The sequence below is a fragment of the Quercus robur genome, chromosome 4 (genome assembly GCF_932294415.1).
Source record: "Quercus robur chromosome 4, dhQueRobu3.1, whole genome shotgun sequence".
Taxonomy (NCBI): Eukaryota; Viridiplantae; Streptophyta; class Magnoliopsida; order Fagales; family Fagaceae; genus Quercus; species Quercus robur.
The window spans coordinates 23,630,369-23,647,927 of NC_065537.1; the positions used below are offsets into that span (position 1 = coordinate 23,630,369).

At 32.9% G+C, this 17,559-nt stretch overlaps 1 protein-coding gene across 24 annotated transcripts in view; it reads right to left on the bottom strand.

Moving 5' to 3' along the window:
* Positions 1–17,559, bottom strand: part of LOC126720911 (nudix hydrolase 7-like) — a 226,398-nt gene that overhangs the window by 95,496 nt on the left and 113,343 nt on the right. For 5 of the 24 annotated variants that reach the window (XM_050423771.1, XM_050423774.1, XM_050423772.1 and 2 more), the window contains exons 3-4: positions 14,209–14,346; positions 12,753–12,830 (exon numbers count right to left, since the gene is read on the bottom strand). The exons of 7 other annotated variants lie outside the window; for them this stretch is intronic. In XM_050423771.1, coding sequence (XP_050279728.1) covers positions 12,753–12,830; positions 14,209–14,346 — 216 coding nt within the window. Of the gene's footprint in view, positions 1–8,494; positions 8,666–10,913; positions 11,384–12,106; positions 12,216–12,468; positions 12,504–12,613; positions 12,665–12,752; positions 12,831–14,208; positions 14,347–17,559 lie in introns of those variants that run through there. 12 more of the 24 variants (XM_050423761.1, XM_050423759.1, XM_050423758.1 and 9 more) reach the window with 6 other exon arrangements.

The window sequence follows — 17,559 nt, forward strand, 5'->3', positions numbered from 1 at the left end:
CATAACCTCCATTTGTTCCTTTATTACCTGCATCTCCGCGAAAATATGTGGTGGAGTCGTATTCGTGAGGGATGGGAGGCTCATATTTTGCCGCTCCAGTCCCTCTCGGTCTTATCGCTCGGCGCTGGTACCTTCTTGGTCTTCTTCCTAGGTGCCGCGCCCCACATTCCTTTGGCGTAACTGTTCTTCTAAATCGTGGTTCTGCTTAGTGAGGCGTTCCACGACTGCGGCAAGGGTCTGCACTTGTCTCTCAAGGGTCGTTGAGCGTGGTTCGTCTCCCTGAACGTTGTTGGTGGTCGCCATCGATCGAGTAAGTACCATGCAACTCTTTGTTCGGGAAACGTTTGCTATGACTTTTTAATATACTATGAAGTCGATTTTCCACAGACGACGCCAACTGATGATGTCGAAAAAGTCACCAGTGAGCCACACAGTCCTTACACACTTAAAACGACACCTGCACAACAAAAAGAGAAGACCTCGCAGAGAGCACCGGTGTGGTGCCGGCCAAATACCCTCTAGAGGTCAAGTTAGAACTTCTCACAACTCTAAAGTGCTAGAGCAGGATCAATTATGCGTACCTTAGTTTGCGAGTGTATTGGTACTTTTATAGTAGTAGGGGGTTGATCTCTCTTCCTTGGTTTGGAAGTCTTTTCCTTATAGGAGTCTCTTTGGGCGTATTTGGCGGAATCCTTTCCTTTTAGGAATCCCTTTGAGTAGCACCAAACGTGGAGAGTAAGACATTTCCTTATATATGTAATCGTGGGTAGCAAGTTAACCGCTATCAGGACCATCAGCTTATCCCACTCCCTTCAGCTTTATAGGAGTCAGCTTATTGATGGCGTCAGCCTTTTGGTGCGACCTGCCGACTCCCTTCACTACCCTTATCAGATCTCCTCTTGTCGACAACTACTAATGGAAGCTGACAGTTTTACCTGTAACCGTCAGCTTATGCTTGCTCTTGCCTCAATATGAATAAGCACTATTTTTATCCATATTTAGAATTTAATTAAATTTTCTCTCAATTTTGGCTATATATGTGTGTGTATGTGTGTGTGTGCAGCAACCTACCATTAGTCTATTTAAAATTACATGTTGTTCATGAAATCACAGTTCCATATATGGCCTTTTTTAGGACCCTCATCAAAAAAACTATCTCATAATTTTTTTTTTTTTTTAAAGTTAATATATTGCAATGTATTTGGAATGGTGAGTCTATCGGTATTTGGAATCAATTTTTTTTTTTTTAAAGAAAAAACCTTAAATTGGACACATAACACAAAATTAGACAACAATTGGAATCTAATTTAAAATCTAATTGGATTTTCTCTAAATTTTGGCTTTAATTATATATATAGACTGGTTATTAGCCTGTGCGTTGCACGATTCTTTTTGGTATTATCTTTTTTGGTAAATATTATGATTGGAGAACATTTTTTTGGGAAAAAAACTTCTTTTATTTTTATGTAGTGATTTTAAAAAATACAATGAAGGGTTTTATGATAAATTTTGTTAATTTTATGAAATACATTTATATAAAATAAAACTCATAAAATGCATAAGATATACGTAAAGGTATAATTCATGACTACGCATGAAAGTTATTGTTATTTTTTAATTTCTATTAGCTAGATCACATTGCTTAAATAAACTGAACAACCATTTCATCACCCCATTATACACGTAATGATTGGAATGTTGTTAGTTAGTACATGATTGCTTGATAAAAAATATTTAGTAAAAATTATTTTAATTCTATTTAAGAAATTTTTTGTGAAATTTTCATTTTCATGTCCATTTTTTTAATCTAATAGATTTAATTTTTCACGTTAGTTTGATTGAATAGTATTGTGTTTATACTTTTTTTCTTAACTACAATTGATAATTCAAAAAATGAGTAAACAACTTATTGAGTATTGCAAAAGATACAAATATGAACATCAACATGAGCATGAACATGAAGGGAGATTTCTATTCATTTTCTTGAAGAAAAAAATTTACTTACAGAAAATTCCAAACTTTATTAGGTAAAGAAGAATCAAAGTTATAGATAGCAAAATCAATAAACCAAAAAATTTAGGAGCCTAAGAGGAGCCATTACTCATTAGAAATAATCCAAAATACTCAAGGATTCACTTCCATCGCAACTGATTTAGCTCAAGGAAAACAATCTCTCTCTCTCTCTCTCTCTCTATATATATATATATATATATTTAGAAATAATTACAATATGCTACTAACCCCGCAACTTGAACCTCTTTTCCCTTACTCCCGCAATTTGAATCTTTTCTCCCTTAAACCCCAAACACTTTGTATATGGGGAAGGTTCCAATTCAGCTACATGGCCCTCGACATATATATATATATATATATATCTGTGTGTGTGTGTGTGTATATATCTCATTTAATAAATATAAAACTTCTTTAAAAAAAAATTAATATGTTTATCATAATTAAGGGAAATCCTAATGGGTACTTCAGTTGAGCATATGTTAAAAAGGCATATACATACCACAAATGGTAAAGGAGAAAGAAAAAGTTGTAATCCCTTTTAATATGGTTAATTTTTTTACCTCAATCAGTCGCCCAAACAACATACTGCTTATTCATACCACAACTACAAATGACAATGCAACATTAGCCATCTGTAATTGCTAATCTGAAAGTACAGATTTCTTTAATAGCTCTACCTTCGTTTTTTTTGGTTAATATGTCTTTATTTAGTCAAAATCAAACCACAAAAATCATATAAAAATCACCAAATTAGAGTTTAAAATTATAATTAAATTTTTAAAAGAAATCAAGGTACATTTGCACAAAATTTCCATGTAACTAAGTCACACTTAGGAATATTGGACCCTTTTTCCTTTGTATAAATAGGGGGTCCCAATAGGATGAGGGGGCTAACAATTTTCTCTCCAAAATATTTATTGTAGGAACACAAAAGTTTTCCATTGTAGACTTTTCTCAATTAAAGAACATGACTTGCCAACTAATCAAACTAGAGTTTTTAGTTCCTACAGCAATTTCACAACATCAAGAACAAACCCCACTGTATACAATGTCAAATTCCATAGTCTCCTGTTACATCAAATGAGTGTTTAATTTTTCTTGCAAAGTATTGAATAGTAAAGCTTTTGGGTCATAGTCTCAATTACAACTCTCAATCATGTTGGACTTGGATGACACCTATCAACAACGTATCATAATGAGATGTAGAAAAAATTTGGAGTGTACACAACATTTAGTGTGAATGGGAAGAAATTTCATCCTATTCCAATTGGTTAGATTAGTAAGGGACCTATTCCAATTTAATGATCCTGGAATTTTGTATACAAGTAATAATCAAGGAAACTTCCACCTAAAATAAGTCGGACTTTTGGCAAGAGAGAAAATTGATGTCTAGACAAATCAAGCTAAGGCCAACCAAAATGGACCATATTCTTAATTTCTTATCTCTATTTGTTCCATGTACAAGACTTATAGTCAATGCTTGGTGTATAAAAGTTGAACATCTTATCTAAAGTCCATCATCTAAAAGTTTGAGAAAAAATTCATTTAAACCAACACAATATATAAATTATAAAGGAATCAAAGAAAATTTTTCAAAAATAATGAAAATTTAATCTATGCTTAAATTCTTATTAGGATGAACACAATAGATAAAAAAAATTCTTAAAGATAAAAAAAATCTACACTTATTTTGTACATATGATAAAGTCCTATCACAAAGTTTTTTGAGACTCATGTTGATTAGTAATTAGAAGTTATAAAGGAATAATCATCAATATATATATATATATATATATATATATATAAGCAGAGATCTCATGCGGGAGTGTGTGAGGTCTTACCAAGTGACGCTTTAATTTTGCATTTAGCATTTTTTTTACCTCTTTCATTAAGTTTTTTTTTACTGTTACCACAAAGTTTACATTAACTTATTTTACTGTTATCTCATTAGTCTCTCATTAATTGCCTAAGCTTACATCACACATTTCTCTCTTTTTCATGTCTTTTAGCATACCTACCATTTTAATATTTTTTAAAAAGCAAAAAAATAATAATTAAGGACTAATATTAATAACTAACCAAATAAGGCCTTGGAGAGAGATAGAGAGACATAAAAATGTTATGGATTGTTAAATAAAACTCATTGTTTCACTACAAAATCAAAACGCATTGTTTCACTATAAAAGACTTGAGACTGACAAAACATTTGAAAGAAAGAAAAATCTGAGCGGACATTGCCTCCGCCATATTGGCCTCCCACCACCATCAAGACGCCGAAACCCCTAGGGTTTTTTTTTTTTTTTTTAAATTAGGGGATTAAATATGATTTAGGTTTGGGTAATTTGGTTGGATAGTTTTTGTTTTGAGTATATAACTAGAGAGAATATTTGGTACGCAACATAAAGCCATATTTTAACATGGTTCTAAATTATCTATAAGACACGTGCATACACTATGTTTTATTGTCGCATTATCAATGAGTGGAAGACAGTAAGAGAATTGGATATATTTTTATTTTATAGTATTAAATATGTGAACACAACAAAAATTATTTGATTTCCACGGTCTTGTTACTCTTTTGCATTTATTTTTTGTTTCATGATTAAAAAAAAAAAAAAAATCTTACCTTTTTTTTTAGGGTGAAAAATTAATCTTACCTTGAGAAGGCTATAAATATGCAGTGAAGTAACAATTATAAATTGCACACACATAACCATTATAATTATTCAGTTCAAGGAATGAGTAAAAAAAAAAATTTGGAGGAATATTGTAGAATAAAAGTTGTTACAAAATTTCTCTCTCAAAGACCTTATGCGAGAGTGCATGAGGTCCTATCAAGTGACACTCTAATTTTGCATTTAGCCTTTTTTTACCTCTTTCATTAAGTTTTTTTCTTTTATTGTTACCCAAAAGTTCACATTATCTTATTTTACTGTTATCTCACTAATATCTCATTAATTGCCTAATCTTACACCACACTTTTCACTATTCTTCATGGCTTTTAGCATACCCACTATTTTAGTATTTTTTAAAAAAGAAAAAGAAAAAAAAAAGTAAGGCTAATGAGATAAGACTCTAGGGAGAGATAGAGAGACAAAAATGTTGTGGATTGTTGAATAAAAGGCACTATTTCAATATATATTACCAAAATAAAAGACCTAAGACTAACAAAACATTTGAAAGAGAGAGAAAGATGAATTTGAGGGGTCACTACCTCCGTTATACTGACCTCTCATCACCATCAAGACACTGAAACCACTACGGTAATCTTTTTTTCTTTTTAAATTAGGGGCTTAATATATGATTTAGGTTAGGTAATTTGGTTAGTTAGTTTTTGTTTTGGGTATATAAGTAGAGAGAATATTTGGTGTGCAATGTAAAGTCATATTCTACCGTGGTTTAATTTTAAATCATCTATAAGACACATGCATACACACTTGCCCATACATGCATATTGTTGGGTTCTAAGACTTTAGGTTTAAATGTATTAGAACTTCAATTTGTAATGTTGGCAAACCATGATCAAAAGGTTTTAGTCTTTGTTTTAGACTTGCTCAAAGTGTGTTTATATGTAAAGTTGGAATTGAGTGTTCTGCAAGATTTACTGTGTAAATCTGCCTGGCTCAATCGATCGAAAATTAGACTCGATCGATTGAAGCTCGTGTAAATTGTTTTTCTGTAGAATTTTTCAACTCAGTCCAAGCTCGTTTGACGTGTAGGGTTTTATGTTTTGTCTTAAATATAAAAGAGAAAACCCTAGCCACATTTTAGGTTGCTCTTTATGCTGTGTGTTTGAATCTTTTGTGAGATCAAGAGGTGGTTGCCTTTACACATACTTAGGGTTTCCAAGATTCAAGATTATGTCAAAAACTTGGTGATCAATCCAGTTGCTGCATTCAAGAGCTTAAAGATACACAAACGGGTGTGCTTGTGCTTGCTGGGAATTCAAGAAAAAAGTAGTCTGTGGACTCGAAGCTGTCACGTGGTCATGGTAGTAAGTTTCATACTCGAGGTAGCAATAGAATGTTAGTGGTCTAAGTTGCTATTGTGTAAACTTCAATTCTTTCATAGTAGATTCAGTTTTACCTTGAGGATAGTTAAGTTAAATCCTCCTCAGGTTTTTTACCGGTTTGGTTTTCCTGGGTTATCATATCATTGTATTCTTTATTTTCCACACTTGTCAATGATACGATTTGTATGTGTTAACCTAGATCTGCATAATTTACATAAGTTAATCACTTGACAAAATAACTAGGTTAATCGAGTTGTGTTTTAAAGGGGTCTAAAAGCAAACACATACAACACAAATTATTTTATTTCATAGTCCCGTTACTCCTTTGCATTTATTTTTGGTTTCATGAATTAAAAATAATAATAATCTTACCTTAAGAAGGCTACAAATATGTAGGGAAATTATTAAACCAATTTTTAATATCTCAAAATTTATATGTTTCTTTACTCTATAGTTTACTTTTTCTTTATAATTTATGTACAACATTATTCAAAACTATTTTACATAAAATATCACAAAATTATCCGTGCATCGCACAGGCAACTTACTAGTTACCCAAATTTAAACAGATCATTATTTTTGGACCCGTGATGAGTCTACACGTGTTCAGATAAAAACATTAAAAGTTAATTAATTAATTAATCAATTAATATATAATAGGAAAATAATAAAACATCAAATATTTGAGTTAGTAGGCTGTTTATCCCAAAATTAGTATGGCTTATGACCATTTAAAAATAATAATTTTAACTCGAATTACAACCAAAATAAAAAGAATGTCTTAAATATTTGCGAAAATATTGCTATTAAAATGCAAATCGTATTGTATATTGATTTTTTAAGTTTACAAAAACTTGCATTTTAACCTATAAAGTTAATGGATCAAACATATATCTAGCTCGTTTTTCCTAAGTCAGATTTCAAGTTGACCTCTTTTTCTGCAACCCAAAAACCTCTCTACTCATACTCATTTTTTCCTAAATATTACTCATACAAAATACTTTTGCCCACTATTTTTTATTTTATTTTAATTTTATAGAAAATTGTGTTTTAACCTATCAAGTTCCCTAAGTCAGATTTCAAGTTAACCATTTTACCAAAGGCAAAAAACCACTCTAACCATACTTGTATTTTTCTAAATATTTGCATACAAATACTTTGACTAACTGATTTTTTAAGTTTACAAAAAAAAAAAAAAAAAAAAAAAAAAAAAATTGTTTTAACCTATCAAATCTCTGGGTCAAACACATATTTAACTTGTAATTTCTTGATTCGGATTTCAAGTTGACCTGTTTTTCCACGGTTCAAAAATCTCCCTACACATATTCTTTTTTTACTTCATGTTCAAGCAAATTAACTTGTTCAAAGTCCAATTTCACCAAGTCTATTTGTGTAAGATATGGCTTGCAAAAGAGAGCTTTAATCTATTGCACTTTTGGAAAAAAACAAATAAAGAATAAAGAAAATCAAACAAAAGGGTGTTTGGTCAAACTGGGGAAAATCATTTTTAATAAAAAGAAATTGAAATATAGATTTTTAGAGGAACTCTACAATTTATTGTTCATGCTTTAAATTCAGAATTTTGAAACACCGTTCACTATAATTTGCAAATTACTTAGAACACTAAATTGACTTTCAGTTAAAGCTCTATATAAAAAAGAAAAAAAAAAAAGGGGGGGGGGGGGGTGGGGGAAGGCAACTCTTGGTCCTAAAGTTTACATATTTAGTTAGTTTATGATGTTCAAATGGGTGCTTCTAATCCTTTAAAGTTCGCCCTCAAAAAAAAAAAAAACCTTTAAAGTTTAAAACATGAGTGCCTAGCGCCGCCGCCCCCCCCCCCCCCCCCCCCCCCCCAAAAAAAAAATTAAAATATGCTAGTTTTTCTTGTCAATGTATCTAAGGGGAGCAATGAAATTGTCAGACCATGTGCTGTGTTATCCACCTCAAAACCAATTGGTTATGAAGAAAACACACTCAAAGTTTTTATGGCATTCGACATAATACCCCGTAGACCTATTTTTAGAGTGGTTGCAAAGAATCAAATTGTGGTCTCCACAACAAAAATGATTTTTTTTTTTTTTTAAAAATACAGTGATAGCTAAATTTTTATAAAAATAAAAGGTATTTTTTAGGGACATAAAATTGAATGTATTCTATACTCTTGTACATTGCATGATATACTGCATAAACAAACAAACATTGAATCTTTCTTAAAAAAATGTGCAGAAATAAATACCAAATTACATCTTTATTATTCACAAAAAATAATAATAAAAAGAAATTATATCTTTGTTGATTCACTTTGTTGTAAAGAAATCCACATTTTGAGGTATAACACAGTAAATAAATGTACACTAAGTATGACATTCTATACAGTATAACTAACCCTTCAAGGGTTTCTATCATAGTGTTGTGCACATAAAATCTGACTTTGTACATTTGATTATGAAGTGACAAGGTGTTTCATACCTTGATTATTGAAGTAGAGTAGCTTGTTTTGCCAGAGCCTGTAGTTGTAGCCAGTGGAGAAAAACCAGCATAGTTCTTTTCTGACTTTGATAAGCATATTTTGGCAACATAATTGAAAAGCTCTTGTTTTTGGTTAAAAGGTTGAGCCGCATAGTCCTCAACTGGCATCCACTAAAGAATTGGAAAAGAAAAAAATGAACATAAGAAAACCATGTTACCATATTTCAGTAATTATCATAGGACCAATATGAATCCAACTTTCATGATTTTTTATTACATCAATATCAAGTTATGCCATGTCAAACCAAAATGGGAAAATAGGAGATAAGCCACTTTATTCCTGCTAAACCAAAGGGGCAATAAAGTAGACAGAGGGGACAAGTTAATGTCTTCTGCTACCAAATGCTCATGAATAGGAAGAATTTTCACCTTTAATTAATGGTTTTTAATTGGCTCTAAATGTGTTTCAAGTTAAAATTGAAAAGGCATATTGCATCAAAGATACACGAATAAGAGGAGGTTTTTTCAAGAACTGGAGATGCGAAATAGTTCATGCTAGTTAGGGATATAAATATAAAGAGTTCACTAAATATCTTTTGAATTAAGATTAAGCACAAATGGAGTCATCATAAAAGTACTAAAATCCAACTCGCCTGCCTTGCTTAAGAAGTTTCCAACAAGACTTATATCAATTAGAACTTGACTAAGCAGATTGATGTAGGACAAGGGGAACAACAAAATCTGATTTAGAACACTAGGGCAAATCTGGTTTAGGTTGGGTTTTGAAGAATTAGGGTTAGGTTTTGGTGGGGAATAAGCTAGAAAATAATAGGTATTGTAGGGTTTTCAAAGAGGACAAGGATTAATAGGGTTTGGGAATGAAAATAAAGGTGAAAAATCAAGATTTGGATTGCTATGAACAGTGATGTGAACAGTAACCATGAACAGTAAAATTATTAAAAAAAAAAAAAAAAAAAAAAAAAAAAAAAAAAAAAAAGATAAATTCTAGGAATCACACCTAGACTTCGTAAACATCACACCTCAGAGAATGTTGCATCAAACAAACCATAAAAGAAAACTTCATAGCTCTAAAATTCTAAAAACATTCATTAATAATCAACTTAATAGAAAGTACTGCAACTCTTTAAATAGAAGACTAATACTTGATCCCAATTGACCTAGAATTTCTTAAAACCCTAATAAGACCTGAACTTGGACTCCTTAGGCTTTTACTACTAAGCCCAACTAAATAACCAAACTTAAGTAAAACCCAAAAGAAGATCTAATGGACAGTTGGCATAGCCAATTCCAAGTATTATGAAATTACAAAATTGCCCTTGATACTTAAAATCAAATAAAATATAATAACTCTGTCTTCTCATTGCCTGTTGCACCATTCTTGTTAGGTCATATTTTCTATGTAATTGGCTAATCCTTCAACAAAACACACTTCATCTATAAATTGGGTAGATCTAATTTAGAATTGATACATATCAAGTGGTAGTATTAAAGACATGAATATTGATCAAGAAATAAGTGAAGAAAAGTTGTTTACTAAAGCTCGATAGATAGGTCGACAAATAGTTGCTATCAAGAATTAATGGGAAACTCGACACAAGCTTGATTTATCAAGAACTACGATTTCAAACTTCCAGATCTGAAATTCGGCCCATGTTGATGTATTTGTTTAGAGTTTTTTTCTCACAACCCTAGACATATATAAGGCTTATTTTAAAAAGCCTTCATATATGAATATTAAGACCAAGAGCTTAATTTTCTCTTTGAGAAGTTACTGCGTTTGTACGCTTCAGGGTTTTTTAATTAAGTGCTTCCTAATCTTTATCATTTAATAAGTGAAGAACTTTGCAGCCAACAATAATCATTTAAGTTATTAGAATTAGTCATGTACTGGGATCCGCACAAAGGAGTTAATCACAGATTAGAGATTTATGCATCAAAGGAAAGAAAGCTATTACATGATCAAGTCCAAATGAATATTGGAGCGAAAGTTCAATTGTAAGTTGGTATTTTAGGATAGGCTAGAGTAGTGGTAAGATTTCTCATACTTGTAACCGCTTAATTATTGATTAGTGGATTTTTGGGAGTAGTGAACTTAAAAACCGGTGGAGTTTTTGTCTTGTGAAAGATTTTCTTCATTTGTTAATAAATCATCGCACCATGTCAATTTAATTTCTGTTGCATTTAGTTTATTTGGTGATTCTCATAAGAAGACTTTTTTTTTTCTTTTTTCTCTTACAAGTGATTCTCATAAGAAGATTTCGATAATGTTACTAAACCATAAGATTCTTGATCAATACATTACATATATTGTTTTTATTTTATTTTTTTAATAGGGGCATAAAATTGAGTGTATTTTATACTCTTGTTCATTGCAAGATATATGGTAAACGAAAAGAAATTGAATCTTTATTATCACATTTTGTATTAAATAAATATCAAATTACATCTTTATTATTAGCCCCCAACCCTCCACCCAAAAAAAAGGAAAATTACAACTTTATTGACTCATTCTATTGAGAAGAAATCCACATTTTGAATTATATCACTGTAAAGAAATGTAAGTATGGCCAACCCTTCAAGCGTTTCTATCATAGAGGTCTTATTGTCACAACTCATGCAAATAGTATATAGTGTTTTTTAAACATCACATCATACTTTCAATGGCTGATTATCAGAAGTTACAAGGTGGTTATTATCCTGATTGTTGAAGTAGAGGTAGCTTACTTTGCCAGAGCCTGTAGTTGTAACCAGTGGAGAAAAACCAGTATAATTCTTTTCTGACTTTGATAAGCATATTTTGGCAACATAATTGAAGAGCTCTTGTTTTTGGTTAAAAGGTTGCACTGCATAGTCCTCAATTGGCATCCACTTAAGAATTGGAAAAGAAAAAATGAACATAAGAAAACCATGTTGCCATAGTTCAGTAATTATAGAAGGTCCAATATTAATCAAAATTCTTGAATTTTACATTGCTTTAATATTAAATTATGCCATGCCAAGCCAAAATGGGAAAATAGGACATAATAAGTTAATGTCTTCTGCCACCAAATGGTCTTGAAAGGTAGATTTTTTTAGCCTTTTTATGGTTTTACATTGGCTCTAAATGCATTTTCTTTCCTCAGAATACGTTTCAAGTTCAAATTGAAAAGGCATGTTGCCTTAAAGATATATGAATTAGAGGAGGATTTCAAGAATGGGAGATGCAAAATAATTCACGCTAGTCAGTACCCTAAATATAAAGATTTCAACAAATATCTTTTGAATTAAGATTAAGCACAAATGCGACCATCATACAAGTACTAAAGATCAATCCATAGGACCTGCTTAAAAAGTTCCCAATAGGACTTATTTACTAGAACCTGACTACAGCATATGAATTAGATTGGCTTATGGTCTTGCATTCAGCTAGTATGATTTTGAAAAGTTAATTGGAAGAATATAAGTAGCTAGTATGATTGATCGAAGTTTGAAAGATATATGCCTATTTCCACATTGAGGGTTGCTCTAATGCAATTTTATTCTTAAAGCCCTAAACAAGTTGATGCAAAGAAAAACAGTCTTTGTAGTAGTATTGACATAAAAAAAAATTACCTTTGCTGCTTCAATCTCTAAATTCTGCTTCTCAATGTCAAAGTTTCGTGGTTTTAACATGCAAATGAAGAGCAAATCTGATTTGCTAAAGAATGACTTGTGGCTTTGCCTGTATATTGTGTGAGAGAGAGAGAGAGATTAGAATGAAACACCAAAAGGAGATTGAGGAACATGTAAACTATATTGAAAACAATTAATATAATAATATTAGTTTTAGTGTAACAAGTTGCTATAAATTTTTCATAATGCAACATTAGCAAACTTGCTTTTACAGGGAAGACTATTTATTGTTTATTCATACATCTAAAACAATAATATCTACAAATGCATGTGAACTAGATGGTATTAAGCAGTTTTCTTACCTGAATGCTAAAACTTCCACAAACTCTGTGTCAATCTGAAACAAAATAAAAGTAATGGTCTTAGATTTACATTGAAATGTGTGAACCTACATGTAGGTAAATATCATACTCATTTGAATCCACAAATTGCATTTTTATCACTTACTCCTGTCTCTTCTTTGACTTCCCTAATCGCAGCTGTACAAAAATCCTCACCCTACGTATGAAAAATTTCAATCCACGGTGAATACTTTCTAAAATTTTCTAAAGAATTTGGTAAACAACTGCACTTGGGGCATACTCACTTCATTAACAACCCCAGTAGGAAACTTCCACACCCCTGTTCCTTTGAATTTGCCACTAATCTCCTGAACTACAAGAACCTGCCATAAGATAAATTCCATTTTAGTAGCTAGATTTTTTAAGCCATCACAACAAGGCCATTAAATTTTTGGTATTTAAGTATTGAAATAGTCAAGTCAAATACACTAGAGCAAGTTGTTTTGCTTAATAGAAATAGCTACACGAAGTATGAACAAAGTGACTTATAAATATTAAGAAGATCAAACACAAATAATGGATTGTCTAAATTCTTACTGGATTGGATATAAAGGTTGTGTGGGCATATGTTGAATCTCACATTGGATATGTATTAAGTTTATCTAGGTTGCATAAGTGATTACATGTACAAGTAGTAATAATTTTAATTTGACTAGCATATATATATTTTTTTGGAAGAAATTTGACTAGTCTTTTTGGACTATACTATCAAAATATGGCTTATGTTTTTGGAATAACAAGAGCAAAATCAGAATTTCCAAATTACCACTTCGTCCTTGATTTCATGGTCAAGGCTTGCACAATACCAATTTAAGCCTAAGGAGACATTATTGGTGGGGCTTTTTTATATTTAAAATCTATTATAATAATAATAATAATTATTATTATTATTAATTTAAAATATATTCTTCTTACTGTTTAAAATGCAAAATTAATTACTAAGTTTGCTTATTTAGGTTCTATTAACATCTACATTTTAATTGATAATATGATTAGTCTACTTAATCTTCTTATCACATATCCCATTTTAGGTGTGATTTTGTAAGTTTTAATTTTGATATTTTGTTTGTTTGTTTTAGAAACAACTGTAACAAGCTTTGTTAATAAAATTGTAAAAGAGATAAATGCATTTGAAAGGAATTTATTCTTTTCTATAATCAAGAATTGTCATATTATATTACATGTTTGAACATCATTATGATTATTTTCATTATTATTTCCTTTATACTATGAGATAATCATTGAAGTAGTTTTTATGAACTTCTCATTGATATATCAGATTTTATATAAGTTTTCTATTATATGTTTTTTTTTCTTCCGAGTAATAGCTTTATCAAGGATCCTTCTTGGGAGTCAATTAATTTTTATTCTTTTCACATTTTTTTTTTTAGAAGTTTTTCATATTCAAATTGATATTAGTAATAATCTGTAATTAAAAAAATATTTAATAAATAAAATAAATATCTACAATATAAAATTATAGTGTGAAGATATCAAAAAAAAATAATAATAATAATTTTAAAAATGTAGAATCACCTAACAACATCAATCTACTCAAACAAAGATAGATTTTAGATCATAGAATCACTCAAATTTATCTATCACGTAACTCAATGAATCAATTAATACTAACCAAACCAAGACAAATTTTATATTAAAAATCAGATATCATGGTTCAAACATAAAATCCAAAACTCATACCTCTCTCTTACTGTTCATGACAAAAGAACCCACACCTACTCGATGTGAAGCATTTAGAGGAATAGTATCAGCAGTTTCAGGAAGCCAACATACAAGCATTAAGTAATCTGGTTCAGCATGGTGATACCGAAATCCTTCCTGTAAAATCAACAAACAGGATTATAAATCTTGATTTTGGAAGACTATACATCGATTGATTGTTGGTACATTTTAATATGAAACAAATAAATAGATGGTTAAATTTCTTATTGGTACTGTGGTGGATATGAATCAGAATTAAGGATCTAATTACTTAGCACAATGAATTTATTAGTTTTTATTAATGAAGCCACCTTTAGGAAAAGCCCAAGGTTTCGCTTTCGCTTGTGTTTCTGCTCTCACCAACGCTCTATCTCTCTCTAAATTTGCTCTTTTTCTATTCCTTTAGTGTTCCACAGGTTATGATATTTATAGCATGCGCCATTCAGATTCAGTGGCTAAGGTTTGTGGTCCATGGATTTGTGGTTTCTGCAATAGCGCATATGCAAAAGGGTCACATAATTTGCTTCCTTTTCAGAAAGTGATTCTCCATATTGTTAAATGCGTGTATATATGCGTGTTTCGTTTTGGTGTTTTCCATACGAGGTATTGGTTTGAACAAGTCTTATCATAAGCCACGTGGGCCCTACGGTATATTAATGCCTTTTTGCATATTTCTGAGGACGATGTCGCTTTCCCAAATATACTCGTACATGTCAGTATATTTAGGATACAGCTGTGATACAAATCCAATAAGTTATTATAACCTAACCCCATAAATATAATAGGGGTCCGGTTGAAAACATTAGCAAAATCTATATAATAGTGAGAGATAATCCAAACTTGTGAAGATTTCTAGTTATATTTTATTTCCTCTTTTGAATTTTGGTTCGTATTATAAATATCATTTAAAAGACATGAATCCATTTTATTATCAATTATTGCTTTTATATTTTTTTTTTTTTGAGAAACCACCCCTGAAACAAGGGGGAAGCAAATTCATTACTGCAACTCAGAGGCATACACAGAGGCAATATTAGGGGGGATGTCTTCCATCCAAGCATGAAAAAAAGGAAAATTACAAGCTGATCTTGCTAGTTTATGGGCAACTATGTTCCCTAGCCTACGGGTGTGACTAAAGGATAAACTCCCAAAAGCTGAAGCGGAGAAGTTGATATCCTTGATGATGTGCCCGAAGCTTGAAGACTCCCAACCACCTTTGGATAGCGCATTAATGCAAGTTTCTGAATTGCCCTCCAAAATAATCTGATCAAGACGAAGTTCTTGCGCAAAACCAATGGCGCTGCGCGCTGCCAACACTTCCACCATCTCTACAGATGTAGGCAGTGGAATAACTTGTGTAAAGGCAGCCATTACAAGACCTTTGTCGTTTCGAATGATGCAGCCTATACCGGCTAGGCATTTCTCCTTGAAAATAGCCCCATCGAAGTTCACCTTGAACCAGCCCAAAGGAGGGGGGAGCCATTTGGCGCTGGAGAGAGCCTTTTTGGCTGCTGGGATTACAGCCGAAGCTCTTTGAAATTCCAGCAGGTTGTCCGAGGCTAAGGGGAATAGTTTACACAGAGGGGCTGAACTGTCACCAACTCTAAGTTGATTTCTGCGAGTCCAAATCTGAGACACAGTCATGGCAAACAAATCAACAAGGTCCTTGTGAGAAAGACAAAGCTGAAAGACATCCAAAAAAGAGTTGCAGTCTTTGGAGAGCCTCTTTAACCAGCCAAAGGTGCCCTCCCAAACTGAGGTTAATTCAGTGCAGGACCAAAGGGCGTGAAAGGAGGTTTCGCTCTCCCTATTACAGCCGGGACAAGTGTCATCAACAAGCACTTTACGTTTTAAAAGATTGGCCTTCGAGGGGAGAGAATCTGAACCCGCTCTCCAAAGCAAGGTCTTAACTCTGTTCGGAACATGAAGACTCCAAATGCCCTTCCAAATTTTCTTGGTAGGGGTTAAATCAGATGGAGAGGGGGAGTCACTCAACTCTTCATCCATAAGGAGTCTGTAAGCCGAACAAACAGTGTATTTGCCATCCGGAGAGTGAGGCCAGAACAACCTATCTTCACAATCACAAAAGCTGAGGGGGATGGATTTAATAATGGCAGCCTCATGAGGCATGAAAATGTTGTCAATAGCATCCCGGAGCCAACACCTCCTCTCTTTATCAATTAGGACAGCCACCTGGGCATCCAAGCCGAGGAAGTCACTAGGGGACACTATTTTCTTGTTGAAAGGATCGGGGAGCCATCTATCATGGTAGATCCGGATTAAGGCACCATTCCCCACCCTCCATTGCAGCCCTTTGCTGATGACGTCTCTGCCTTTTAAGATGCTCTTCCAAGCAAAAGAGCCGTTACCCTCTTTAGCATCAAAAATGGAGCCATTTGGGAAGAACTTTTCCTTAAAGAATCTATGAAACAAAGAGTTTGGGTTGTCCGCTAGTCGCCAGACCTGCTTTGCCAGCATGGCAACATTGAATTTCTGGAGCTCCTTAAAACCCAGCCCTCCTAAACTTTTTGGCTGGCACAGAGTTTTCCACTTAGACCAGTGTATCTTTCTTTGATTCCCCCTTTGACCCCACCAGAAATTTCTAATTAAAGCCTCAATATCGGAGAGGAGAGTGAGGGGGAGTTTGAAGCAGCCCATAGCAAAGGTTGGGATCGCCTGAATCACCGATTTGAGGAGAACTTCCCTACCGGCTTGGGAAAGGAGTTGTTCTTTCCAACCTTGGAGTTTAGCTGCTACTTTTTCCTTAATATAGAGCAAGCTAGCTTTCTTCTTCCTCCCAACTAGTGAGGGAAGGCCGAGATAGCGCTCAAATTGCTTAATCTCCTGCACACCAAACGAAGATTTGATCTGGTCCAGAATGTTGGAAGGGGTAGATTTGCTGAAAAAGAGGCCGGTCTTGTTCCGGTTCAGCTTTTGACCGGAAGCTCTTTCATAGCATTCCAATAGGTCTTGGATTTTTTGGCATTCAACAAGCGAGGCTTTACAGAAAATCAAGCTATCGTCCGCGAAAAATAGGTGAGTCAATCGAGGGCCCTTTTTGCAGATGGATACACCTCGAATCTGCCTGGCTTCCGCTGCCCTCTGGAGCAAAAAATGGAGACCCTCAGAGCACAAAAGGAATAAGTAAGGCGACAAAGGGTCCCCTTGACGTAAACCTCTAGAGGGATGGATCACTTGGGTAGGCTCACCATTAATAAGAACAGAATAAGTGACAGTCGAAATGCATTCCATGATAAGATTAACCCACTTGACATCAAAACCCATTCTTTTCATGATACTCTCTAGGAAAATCCATTCTACACGATCGTA